Source organism: Otolemur garnettii, unplaced genomic scaffold, assembly GCF_000181295.1.
Source record: "Otolemur garnettii isolate 467f Iridium unplaced genomic scaffold, OtoGar3 scaffold00050, whole genome shotgun sequence".
In the NCBI taxonomy this organism is placed as follows: domain Eukaryota; kingdom Metazoa; phylum Chordata; class Mammalia; order Primates; family Galagidae; genus Otolemur; species Otolemur garnettii.
Genome location: NW_003852445.1, coordinates 1,556,330 through 1,569,330, shown reverse-complemented (window position 1 = coordinate 1,569,330; position 13,001 = coordinate 1,556,330). Strand labels below are relative to the sequence as shown.

Below are 13,001 nucleotides of genomic sequence, written 5' to 3'. Positions count from 1 at the left end.
AGGCACCAACAGTACAGACCTGCATTTGGATTATTAACAGTTCACACAGTCACAGGCAATGCAGACTGACATTTATCCTAACTATTGCCATCAGAGTCTGATATCAAACTTTTATGATTTTGCCAATTTTATTGATAAAAACAGAATTTCAATGTGATTTATGTTACATGACATAAACTACAATGGTGTTAGGATATAAATGATGTCCTCTAAGGTTCTTTGGCCAGCTAAGATTGGAGAGAATTCTTAACATCGAGAAACTGAGTCCTAGAGTTGCATCTGTATAAAGATCCGTTTCTGTCACAGTTATTATTTTTCTTTCTTGGTGTTGGATATTGTTCTTTTTTTCTTAACGATATCTAGGGGGTTTTATACATTAGTTATATTGGCCTTTTATGATATTAGCTGCAAATCTGGGAGTGTGATGGATTTTTAGTAATGAAATAAAATCAAGTTTCACTGAGATTTTTTTAAAAAAAGAATGGATATTGAATTTGGTCAAAGATACAGATCTTTATTCTCTTTCTAATGCTAAAAGATGATCATATGAATTTTCTCCTTAGACATATTAACAGTGGTAAATTATATTAGTAGATCTCCCAGTATCATATCCTCTCCACATTCTTGGAATAAATTATATTTGGCCATGAAATGGGCTATTAACTTTATTTAGAATTTTACAACTGTAGTGAGATTGGTCTGTACTTTTCTTCTTTTGGAGAAAGTGGTACAGTCTTTTTCAAGTGTGTTAATATTATACACACATAATAACTTACACACTTTCTTCTTTTTGCAATTTTTCCCCCATTGGAGTGAAAGAAAAAGAAAGAGAGAACTGGAGCCACTGAAAAGACAATCTATTGGATGGCTGGCCAAAAAGGAAAACTAAGTAAATTAAAGATATTAAATTGGGATGGGCAGAGATGGAGAGGGGAAAGGAGAGGAGAAATCAAGAAACTGATTTAGGGTGGCGCCTGTGGCTCAGTGAGTAGGGCACCAGCCCCATATACTGAGGATAGTGGGTTCAAATCCAGCTCCGGACTAACTGCAACAAAAAAATAGCTGGGTGTTGTAGTGGGCACCTGTAGTCCCAGCTACTTGGGAGGCTGAGGCAAGAGAATCACCTAAGCCCAAGGAGTTGGAGGTTGCTGTGAGCTGTGACTTCACGGCACTCTACCAAAGGATAATAAGTGAAACTCTGTCTCAAGAAAAGAAATGGATTTAAGGGGGAATATGCTCTGTGAAGGATGTAAGAATTATTTTCTCCCAAAAGGCACACTGTCCAGATCATTGTCCTCTCCTGATTTCTGTAGCCTTAATGGTTGAATATGGTGAGATTTAGATAGGTGAATTTCAACATTTCTGGGGAGGGGTGTGAAGAGAATACTAATAAACTGCTTTTATTCTGCAGTCAATCTAAACATTTATTAAGAATGAATTATATGCATTCACCCAATATGGAAAGATATTTCTATGCCCAAGAGGCCTGACCACAGAAATGTGTTATAAAACAAAAATGCATCTCTTCAGATTCTGGCATTATTTACCAATTCTGAAGAGATTTAAGGAGAAAAGCAATGGGGGTAGGGGGTATCTCCCAGGCACTTTACACAATTCAGGCTCTGCTCATTAATTCAACAAAAACTTTTTAACACTTAGTGTAGGCCAAGTTATGTTGGCATGAGAAAGTGAATAGGATCAGACAGACGTTGTCCCAGCTGTCATTCATGGAGTATTCAGTATTCTGTTTGCATTCAATATGGAAAATCAGAGTTATCGCTTTTGTTTGTTTTTAGCTTAGTAAATTTGTCTGCTAGGTTACAGCTTACTAAAAATCAGTTGCTTGATGTTAAGAATACCTCCAATCCCAGCTGGCCAAAGAACCTTACAGGACAGTGTGATAAACCAGGAATAGAATGCTTCACTCAGGTTCTTTTTTGAATTTGGCTCCATTCCTGGATTCCAGGTACAATTAATGGAGAATGAGATAAGACCAAGTGTGGGAGAATGCTGGTGTTAGAGCCATGTTACCTTCCAGCCCTCCTCTCTGAAGCTATAAATACAAATGACCAATTTAACAGCATGAAAGACCACCTACAAGATCTATACCTGGGATCTAATCAGCTGCTCTGTGCCTTCTTTCAATTACAGGATCCCTGCTATGTTTATGAGGACTTTTAATGTGAGCATCACATTTTGAAGGCCATATCATTATGACCATGTTTGATGTGAGGGTGGGAAAGCAGGAGCTCACAAAGCCTGCACAAGGCTACTCTGAACTGAGCTGTAAACTGGAATCAAGAGCCTACCGTGGAAAAGAAGAAAAAAATCAGGTAAGAAGAAAGGCTTAGATACCGTGGAGATTGTATGCTCCAAAAGTGGTGCCATTAAAATCACTCTGAATTCTGCTCAGGAAATGGAATTTGTCAAGAATGAGTACTATGGTTTTGACCAAAAAATGCTATTTAAGGGCATCTGTAAAACAGGGATGATAAAAGACCTAAGGACAAACACATCATCTCCACTCGAGTGTAGCAACAGGATATGATTTACAAAAGAAAAATCATCACGATGGTTAGAAGAAGTGAATTGCAGCTTATGTGAAAATAACCCTGAGTCACAATGCATGTGACTTCTCACGCGATTGCTTAAGACTTTATGAGTGAGAAGACCCCCTTATACAAACTCAGCTTTCTTGCCAAACACTCTGTAAGCTGTACCATACAAGTGCAGAAATCTTTCCTCAGTTACGGTTATTCCATGATCCCTGTGCTCAGAGCACTCTGGTCCTTCAGGAAGCTTCTCATTCTATACCCATTCTTTGTTATCTTGCTGCCTCATTCATTCCTGTGACTTAAACTGCTACCTCTGAAGACTCAATCCGCTCTCTCCCAGGAGCAGGTCTCCCCCTCTATGTCTCATACACATCTCAGAGTTAACTCATCCAGTCTACCGCACCGTCTTTCATCTCAAATCCAATCTTCCTCGTCAGCAACGAGCCAGTTATCCACACACAAAAAAAGGAGAGTGACCCTTTTCCCCTTTGTTTCATTTACACTTCTAATTGATTATCCTGGCCCCAAAGGACTAAAACAGCCTGTTACTGTTTACAATATGTTTTGCCTCTTTTTCTTATTGTTATTGCCATTGCTTTTGCTCAAGTCCCTTACTAGTCTCTAGCTTGTCCAAATCTTTTTTTTTTTTTTTTGACACACAGTCTTGCTCTTTGGCCTCAGTTATCACAGCTCACTGCAGCCTCAAGCTCCTGCTCAAGTGATCCTCCCACCTAAGTCCTCTGAGTAGCTGGGATTACAGGTATGAGCCACTGTGCTCTGCCCAAATCTTTTTATTGTTAGTTATAATGTATTTCTTCATAAACATAAAAAGCAAAGTGATCCCCCCTCAAAAATCCCACGTGCCAAAACAAAAGCAACCCAACCTGGTCATATCACCCCTGCACATAGTACTTTTCAGAATTAACAATTGCCATGCGACAAAGTTTGGGTTCTTCATCTCCTTTTGGGTCTTGTGCTCTCATATGCCCCATAATCTAGCTCCACTATGTCTCTTGCCATTTTCCAAACACGTCACATCTTTCATCCTTCTAACACACGCAATGTTTTCCTCTGCCCAGAATGCCTTTTGCAGAGTTTCTGCTGAGAATCTCTCAGTCTCCTCATCTGTACGGCAGGGAGATGTGGCTGCTACTTCAGAGGGCTGTCATGAGGGCTAAGTACAAAGGTGATCCACTCTCCATGGTATACAGCCTAGAGAAGTGCTCAGTAAATAGTAGTTATCGTCATCATCAGACCACCTTTGTTCTTTTTCAAGCCTGAACAAAAATATCTCCTTTGCTGGAAGTCTTTCATGCTTTACTTAGAAGAGCTGGGCATTCCTCTTCTCTGATTCTATGTGCCTAACTATATAGCATAGTTATATCAACCCCCAAATTGATGGAATTCTCCCGTTTTAGCAACTGTGATATTGAAGTATATCATATACTTTGAATGTCATAGTTTAAATGGTAGCAATTTATCCTTCTTAGTACTATATGTAATAATGTTTTTTAAAAAAATAATAAATAGCATAACAGATAAAATGCTATACTTAAACCCAACTGTCATGAAAATTTGATTATACAGGGTGAGTAATGCATAGGTGAAAAATACTATATTTTCTAGAAATTGGTGAACTATCTACATAGAAAAGAGACTGCTATCTGCAACCCCAAATAGTAGCCAAGTGATATTCTGTTGGTATATACTGGAACATGGCAAAACTATATCATATTGCTACTGGTTATGACCCATTTTTTAACCACAGACCCTTTGGAGTCACAGAGCTGTAGCCTGCTAAAGTAACATGCTGTCACCTCCTTCAGTTAAGGGGTCCTACCTGAGAGCAAACAAGCCTACAGCAACAGTGGCTGGGGGCCAGTCTGTGCCACTATGCATTCCAATACCACTATGCATATTCCAATGCAACTATGCATTTCCAATTCCATAATATTGGAAATGTTCATGATTCCTATAATGTTGCTTCTTTTTTATATTCTTAATTTTTTTTAATAGAATGGTAATATTTCCTTCACATTCTTTTTGACAGCTGATTAGACTAAATTACAGATCGTTTCTCTATACGACAGTCTTTGGGAGAATGTCATAGAATATATGATTCACTTAGTATTCCTAGCACACTACAATGCCTAGCGTATAGCAGGCTCTGAACAAATATCCTTAAATACATATGAAAAGGTGAACTAAGCTCAACAAGAATAATTCTGAACCTGGATTCCCTGTGGAATCAATTGTGAATTAAAAAAAAATTCTCATGCCGGGTTTGAGCCCCCAGAGATGCTGGTGATGAATCCAGAGTTTGGCTGGGTGTTGGCATTTTAGGAAAAAAATCTCTCCCAGGTGATCCTAGGGTACAGTGGGGTTAAGAACCACTGCCCCAGGACTTCCTTAGAATAGCTTACTATGGCCACACCCTTGCATCCCTGATGCAAGATCCAGTTTGCTCCTTATCAATTCTTTGAATAGACCAGAATTTTCTTGAGAGACCTGGTGGAGACGAGGTTAACACATAACTCCAAATGATGATTTGCAAATTCCCTTTCCAAGGTGCCAAAGAAGATTCCCAAAGTTCTAAATCTGTTTGTATTTGTCTCTTTCAACAAATACAAAGAATAAAATTCACAATATACGGAATTTAAGATGCTGGCTGGTTTGAAGAGACCACTATAGCATACAGGCAGACATGATGATAGACGCATTATAGAATTTTCCTGAAACGGAACAATGGCAGTCAAAATAAAAATGGAATCTAGAACACATAAGCATAATTTCAAGTTAATTTTACATTATGTTAAAAGCAGACATTAACTAATTGGGGGTCAGCAAAGGAAAGTACTTCATGCTTTTCTTCAGGCCATTGAGGTTGTATTTACGTGGTGTAATTACAAAGCAACGTGTTTATCTTGATAATTCACATATAAATTCCACCCAATGTAGTCAGGTAGTACATAAGGATTGGTGTTCTTGTTTGGTCTCAAGATGGTACTTTGCCTGACTGCATCATTTCCATCATATATGAGGTTCTGCAACGTCCATGAGAACTCTGACTGCTGCTTCAATGCAAGCAGACTCTCATCATGAAGGAGCAAGCTATGATCTCTGTACCAAGGGAGCAGCTGGAACGGGGTTCCTCTGACTCACAGACTGAGAATTTCCCTGCCAATCCTCAAGGTGGTTTGGCCATACTTTATAGATTTGCCCTGCTTAACAGACTTTTGTTGAGGGTGTGGTATCATGTGACCTTATTCAATAATAGAAACAACATGTTGGATTATCCCAAAGGTTCCTACGTGCATTTCCTCTGGCTTTCCAGCAAAGAAAACAGCTCCCTCCCACCTACCCCATTTTTGTTTTAAATTTGAGAAGTAAAATAGAAAATATCTAAAAGGCATTAAACTTTCATGTTTACTAACCCTGATTAACAAAAGTTCCCTGCTCCTGCCAAAACTGTGGAGGAAGGAACAGCACTTGTTCAGATTTCTAAGTAAGCAGTGGGTCTCATGCGTATCACTTTCATTTCCTAATCCCAAGGGGCTGGTAGGTGCCAAGTGATTAGATGTGTGACATCCACTTGGCCCTCATTTCCCTATCCAGAAAGAGATGGGAAATGCAACATAAGTTTCTAAGTTGCTACACTCATAATACCAGGAAGATAATCACCATCCACCTGTCCAGGCTGACCACAGATCTGAAATGCATGACTGTATAAGCTTTGCATATACTCATTTGTACATCACCACCATGGGAAGATGGACTAATGAAATCAATGAAGTTCTGCCTGGGTCAGCCAGGATGCAAGGGGCGGTGGGCCTCAGAGAAAGATTCACGACATAAAGATGTTTCAGAGCACTGTGTACATGTAGCCGACAAAGCCTCCTACCTTTCTGGAAGAACTCCTCCAGTTTGTCTTTGAAAGGCTGAAGATACTCTTTTGGGGACTCCTTGCACACCACCATCATCTGTTTCTCACTTACTGTGAAGAGAAGTTTAGAATTAGATTTATTCCAGAACATATATTTGCTGAGTGCCCACCATGGGCCAGGCCCTGTGCTATGTACTTGGATATCAACTGTGCAGACTCCTTGTCAATCAGTGTTTATCCAAATTCAGGGTGGGGGAAAAGCAAAAATTGAAATAACAAACAAACCAACAAAAATAATTAGTTTATTCTATACTTCTTTTCAGAAAAGGAAGATGTATAACCTTTCAATTTTCCTTCTAATGAACCAGAAAAATCTCTGACACATGACAGGTAAAGTGTTCTGCTTTTGATCTCCCTCAAATAAAAAAAGGTAAAAACTATTTGAAGACTAGTCCCAAGAAGGAAGGTCCCTGGCCCTCTTCAGATTCATACTCAAAAAGTAGAGCTTGAAAAAGACTTCACAGAAATTCCCAGGTATCCTTGTAGTCTGAGACAGCCAAACTGGTGGTTCCTCAGAGCGACACACACAGCCCAGCCTGAGAACTCAGCCCAGGTCAGGGAGGGCAATGCCTGCTCTGCATGCTTCCCATTCACCCCCTCTTCCTATTAATTCTCTAGCACATGTGAAATAATTTTATATGATTTACTTCAGAAAGAATACCTGGAATTTATAATGGATTGCTTTTTTGATAATTGAGTTGACTCAAATTGGATAGTCCTGAGTTGGCTGCCTGGAAACCACAATAAGTCATAGTTCACCCCCAACAAAAGGCAGTTAACCCAAGCACAAGGCGTCCATCTCCCCAAGGTTTTTATATTTGGGTCAGTTGCAGAAAGGCCCTGGGAAAAGAAAGGCTTCATTTCTCTAAAGCTATGTTAACTTTTGTCTGTTGACCATGAGCGGAAATTATGAAAGCATTGGAATTTTTACCAAGAAGAAATCGTGCCACATAGTTCAAAAGATAGAGAAACGTATACTTGGAGGATTTTACGAACATAAAGGTAAGGCATTTTAGAAGAGGGTCAGGAGAAGGACCTTTGTTTATACTGGGAAATTCCTATCCAGGAATTAGGCATTTTGAAAACTGGTGTCCCAGGCAAAGCAATAAGCATGTCAGCACCGAAACACAGAAAATGCAGAAGGCCATTCAAACGCCCTCAGAAATTACTTATGTGATGCTTTTCATTTGCAACATTGCCAGCTAGATCGCTAAAATCCTAGACCATGCTGGGAGACTGTATCAGACTGTGCTGAAGATGAAAGCATGACTTGAGGGAATCTTTGTTATTTTCTGAGTCAAAGTCTGAACCTCCCACCTTCTCATAGGTACCCAGGGGTTCTCAACATGAGACAGGAGGCTAGAGAACAGGATGGGAGTACCTAAATTCACACTCTGAGTATTGATATTGCTATTTTCTAAAAGTTTTTAATGGAGCATATCTAGAATATCTGCTTTTACCTATTCTGACAACCCTTCCAATGTTTTCTAGGAAATACTGTCCACCTGTCCACTGGGATGCAAAGACTAATTTTTTTTAATGACCTACCTTATTAAAGAAATACAAATTTTACCTTAAGAGAAATGGGAAACAAATTTCTTAAAATCAGCTTAACCATCAATCCAAAACATTCCTTTTTTTACATTTTTACCTTTCTTTGTAAGCTTCTTTGTCCTCTTTATAAGACCTAGTTTATAAGTTCTCTGTGGTTGTCAGACTCCCCTTCACCTCTTTCCTAGCAGATGGACCTGTGGCCAAAGGGTAAGGAAGGTTCTTCCCACCTTTATTCTCCAAATAGAGGTGCCTTCTGTGGGCTAGAGTGATGTTTAGACAGAGGGAGAGAGAGAAAGAAGGAGAGAGGAGACAGAGCTGGTATATATTTTGGAGGTGAAACAAATAGATCTTTTTGACACATCCAAGGTAGAGTTGAGAGAGAAGGAAAGTAAGGCATGAAAAACAGGGGTCTGGGAAGTGCCCTGTCCTGAGATGGGGAATAGTGGGGAAGGTATCTTGTTTGGTTGTTTTTATTTGTTCATTTCTTAAGGCAAGAGGAGATCAAGAGTTAACTTTGAAGCTTAAGTTTTGTCTGGTCTCTATAAATTATAAGACAAAGGGGGAAAATAAAGGGGAAAAGGTAAAGAGAAGATAAAACTACTAATGAGTTTGATTGCTAATTCAATTAAATTCAAACACCATGACCTGGGATTTAAGGCTCTATTTCTCACATATGCCTGAGCAACCAAATCAAAATTATTCAATGTCCTAATTATATCAACTACCATCCCAACTTCTGTGTCTTCATTCATGGAGTTCTCTGCTCTAGTTTCACCCCATACATACTTTTTTGGTCTCATCTCATACATACATCTGAAAAAGTCCTGTTACCCAAAACATTTCTCTGAGATGCCACCATCACCATAAAGCCTTTTCCAACCCAAAGATTTTGCATTCTTCAAACATCTCTTGTACCTTCTGTACAGTGTTCATGTTTTATTTTTAGTTATATTTATTCATGTACATACATTAACCCCTGAGAAACAAGGATGCAGGGTTTCATTTATTTGTCTCCAAACTTCTCTAGAGAGCTTCATGCATCTGGTCAAAATATCAGATTTCCTCAGATTAACTAGACACTTCTAGGAGGAGGGGAGATGTATAAATAAAATTAGCAATATTGACACAGACTCAGAGTGAGCTTTCCAGGGATACAGTGTGACCTGCTTGTCCCTTTGTGTGTTCCTTGCTTTCTAGGACAGCTGTGCCAGGGTTCAAAGTCTCTATACTCATCAAAGATGGCAAGGTGTCCCCAGGCTGATCTGAAAGGGCTGAGTGTATTTTAAAGATGCCTAGAAATGCCCATGAAGCATAAGCAGGGAAGTAAAGATGAATGGGTAGTTCTGGGGGTAGGCCAAGAGCAGACAGCTGGTCAGATACACTTGGAAAGTCATCTGCTTTGAAGAATCAGCATTTCTCAAGGAACTTTCATGGGCACATAAAGTTTTCTGATGGGTGCATAACATTTTCTAATGATATCTGAGAATACACATAGCCATATTTAAAGGAAAGCTAGAATTTCTCACAATACAAATGGGGAGAGCCCTTCTAACAGTTTCATTAATATAGAATTATTTTTATGAAAACTAATTGTATGAGGCACATCTACTATTTGGTAATAGGATATGACCGAAGGTATGACAATAATCCTTCAAGGATCCTTCTGACTAAAACAAGTAAAGACAGAGCTTACTTCCCTAACTACAACAGTAAAATTTCTGCATTTTCCTGAATTAACAGGGTTGATCTCTGCAGCTCTGCCTTTGTCCTGGCTGTGATGACAAAGCCCAGTCAAATGGCTCAAATTTTATGGGGCCAAATCATGGGGTGATAAAGAGCTTGTGCTTGGACAGAGACCTGCCTGGGCTCAGGTGGGCTGTGGCTTGCTTTCCTCATCTGCAAAATAGGATCCCCCCCCCCATAGGCATGATTTAAGTGGAATATTGCACAGGTAGTGGTTTGCAGAATGCCTGGCACCAGCAAGCAGGCTTATAAACATTACTTGTTATTTTTATGATTTGGTAAAATTGGTTGGGAAACGTGTCAAAGTCCGAACAGTAAGAGACTCATGGCTGGAGATTATTCGCCACACACGCTAGGCATGATATTTATGGAAATACTCCACAGTGCAAATCTCCTGTTTAGAACACAGGGATAATGATTTTCAATCCCTTGCTGAAGTTCCACCACCCCCTGTGAGAATTCACTGAAGAATGTAGGCAAACTCCTGGGGCAAAACGAAGCAAAACATGAAACAATTCCCCTAGGCCTCTGAGCCTTATGGTTTTGAAATTAGAAACTGAAGCCAGTACAAATGAGAGCAGCTCGCTTCTGGCCTCAGAGGTCCTTTCTGCAACCCCATGGGCTAGGACTCCCATGTGGCCTGTTAGAGTTAAACTTCTCCACAGGATCAAAGGTGCGGGCTGCCCTCAGACTGTCCCTGCCTGCACTGTCCTGCGTTCCGGTGGCCGGGCAGCTTGCCCACTCCAATTAATTAACTTGGCTTTTCCAAGATGCTTTCTAGCAGACAAATGAGAGACCTGAAGACTAATTAATAACGACACCGGAGACTGCCAGTGCATGAAGAAGAGAGGTCATGGGCAAATCCACAAATGTCGTTTATTGTCCAGCTAGAAGACTCGTATACAATATCGCTAGACCACCAAGGTTGCCCCACACATAGGCTGTGCCAGGAGCTTCAGTGTTAAGAGCCAAAGCCACCCACCTGGGTTCTCTTCTATTTCTCTCCCTACAGAATTTTTGGCAATTAAAACTATATGAATTCCTGAAGTCAGCAACTAGTAAGTGATGGTTGAGAGTGAGATCAAATATTAAAAACCAATACATAATGCAATAAGAGGCTAAACTGAGATTATCCTCTTTTATAGGGCAAGCACATGTGAAGTATTTTAGTGGAAGGAAAGATACTGCTTTGAATGTTCTAAGATTTTGGATATTAGGCTGGTGAGGTCATAAGTGGTTACCTGATTTTTGATTTTGATCCCTAAGAACAAAGGAATCAAATTTGAGTCACTTAAAAAGTGTGAGTAGGTTAGAAGGATGTAGAGGCAGGACCCAGATATAATTAGTCAAAATCTAACACATGTCTAATCACCCGAATAGCTCAAATGGGCAGTTGTTAAGAAAATATAGTGTGTGTTTCTTTCCCTGTAAGTAGAGGGACCTCTGAGCTTAGTTAAGTCAGAATACATATTTGGAGGAAAGGAAGAACTTATCGAGGCTCCCACTTTTCTAATCTGGAATTCTCTTTCCTCTCGTCTCTGCTCACCTCATTTCTACCCCACCCTTCCACAGTCCTATAGGCTGGCACTACCTCTTCCCCATTTTTGTGAGATCGTCCTTCTCATAAGCTCCAAGCTCAAAAGACCACCATAGAAAATCGTTGCAAACATAGAAGTTTTTGACTAAAGCAAATTTTTGTATTATATCAATGGGACTCAAGTGAGAGACATAAATTGAAGTTAGATTACAAAGGGCCTAGATGGCTTCATTAATTAGTTTATAAGAAGAAAATCACTCACTAAATATAATACAGCAATTGAATAAATATATATTGACTGCCTACCATATGCGATGAATTATACCAGGTACTGAGGATGCACCAGTGAAAAAAACATTATAGTGAATGGTTCTCCAACAAAAATTTCTGAGTGGAAATAACATGTAGTAATTACTGTCTCTAGTAACTTGAACTCCAGACAAACATGTGAGTGATTTCCTTTCACATTCATACACCCCAGTCTCTTCAGTAATTTAGTGCTAGGACACCATGGCGTTCCTCCTGGTGCTTTTCATACAACATCAAATAGCAGTCAGGGTAGGGAGAAGTTAGAAAGAGCCAATCCCCTCTTAGCTTTCTGCCTCCAAATACACTTTTATCCAAATAAACTGAAAAACAAATTCAGAACTCAAAATTTCAATAGTAGCATAACCTACACATTTTTTTTTCATGGTATTGCCCTTGAAGTGAATAAGACAGTTAAAAAATCAATGAAATAAAATAATAAAATAAAAACAAATTATTTATTTTTGGCTAATAGCAGTTCATAGACTTCTATGAAGGGGAGAAGTCATATTTCAAATTCAAGTAAGTGGAGGGCAGAGGAAGGGGTTGGATAAGTTTCCACCCCACAGGTACATTGCACAGGTATATCAGATACTTCCTGGGTGAAGGGCACAACTACCACCTAGACTGTAACCTTACAAAAGAAAATTATGTAACCTAACTGTATTCACCCTCATATTAATCTGAAATTTAAAAAAAAATTTGTAATTGGCTAGCTACATTGGCTCATGCCTAAAATCCCAGCATTTGGGGAGGCCAAGGAGAAAAGATTGCTTGAGGCTAGTAGTTTGAGACCAACCTGGGCAACATCCTGAAACCCTATCTCTACACACACACAAAAAAAACTTAAAAAAATTAGCCAGGTATGGTAGTGCATGCCTGTATGAGTAAGCTGAGGCAGGAAGATCCCTGGAGCCCAGGAGTTCAAGGCTGCAGTGAGCTATAATTACAGCACTGCACTCTAGCCTGGGTGTCAGAGCAAGACTCTGTCTCTAAAAATATACATACACACATATATAAACATACACATACACACACATAAATGAAATTAGTAAACTATTAGGAATTTTTTTCATTTGTTTATTAAAGGTTGACACAAATGAGAAGGTACTACGTTAGTATTTTGCACTATCTTCTGTACGTACCTGTTTTTTTTTTAAGGCAGCATAGAAAACACCACATGAAGTATGATCGCAAGATGATTTAAGTCAAAAACTGCTAGAAGCTTTCAATGAAAAGCACACATTTCACGTTCTTAAGCTCTAGTGCTAAATAGTAGGGGCATTTTAGGTCTTGGCATGGTAAAGAGTAGTGAGTGAGTGTTGTTACTGGAAATTACATGGTGGGAATGGGTAGACGGGAG

The 13,001-nt window shown here is 39.5% G+C and overlaps 1 protein-coding gene across 2 annotated transcripts in view; it reads right to left on the bottom strand.

Moving 5' to 3' along the window:
* The window catches only part of FMN1 (formin 1), a 370,390-nt gene that overhangs the window by 74,096 nt on the left and 283,293 nt on the right, over nt 1–13,001 (bottom strand). For both annotated transcript variants that reach the window (XM_003791683.1, XM_003791684.2), the window contains one exon: nt 6,457–6,549. In XM_003791683.1, coding sequence (XP_003791731.1) covers nt 6,457–6,549 — 93 coding nt within the window. The remainder of the gene's footprint in view (nt 1–6,456; nt 6,550–13,001) is intronic.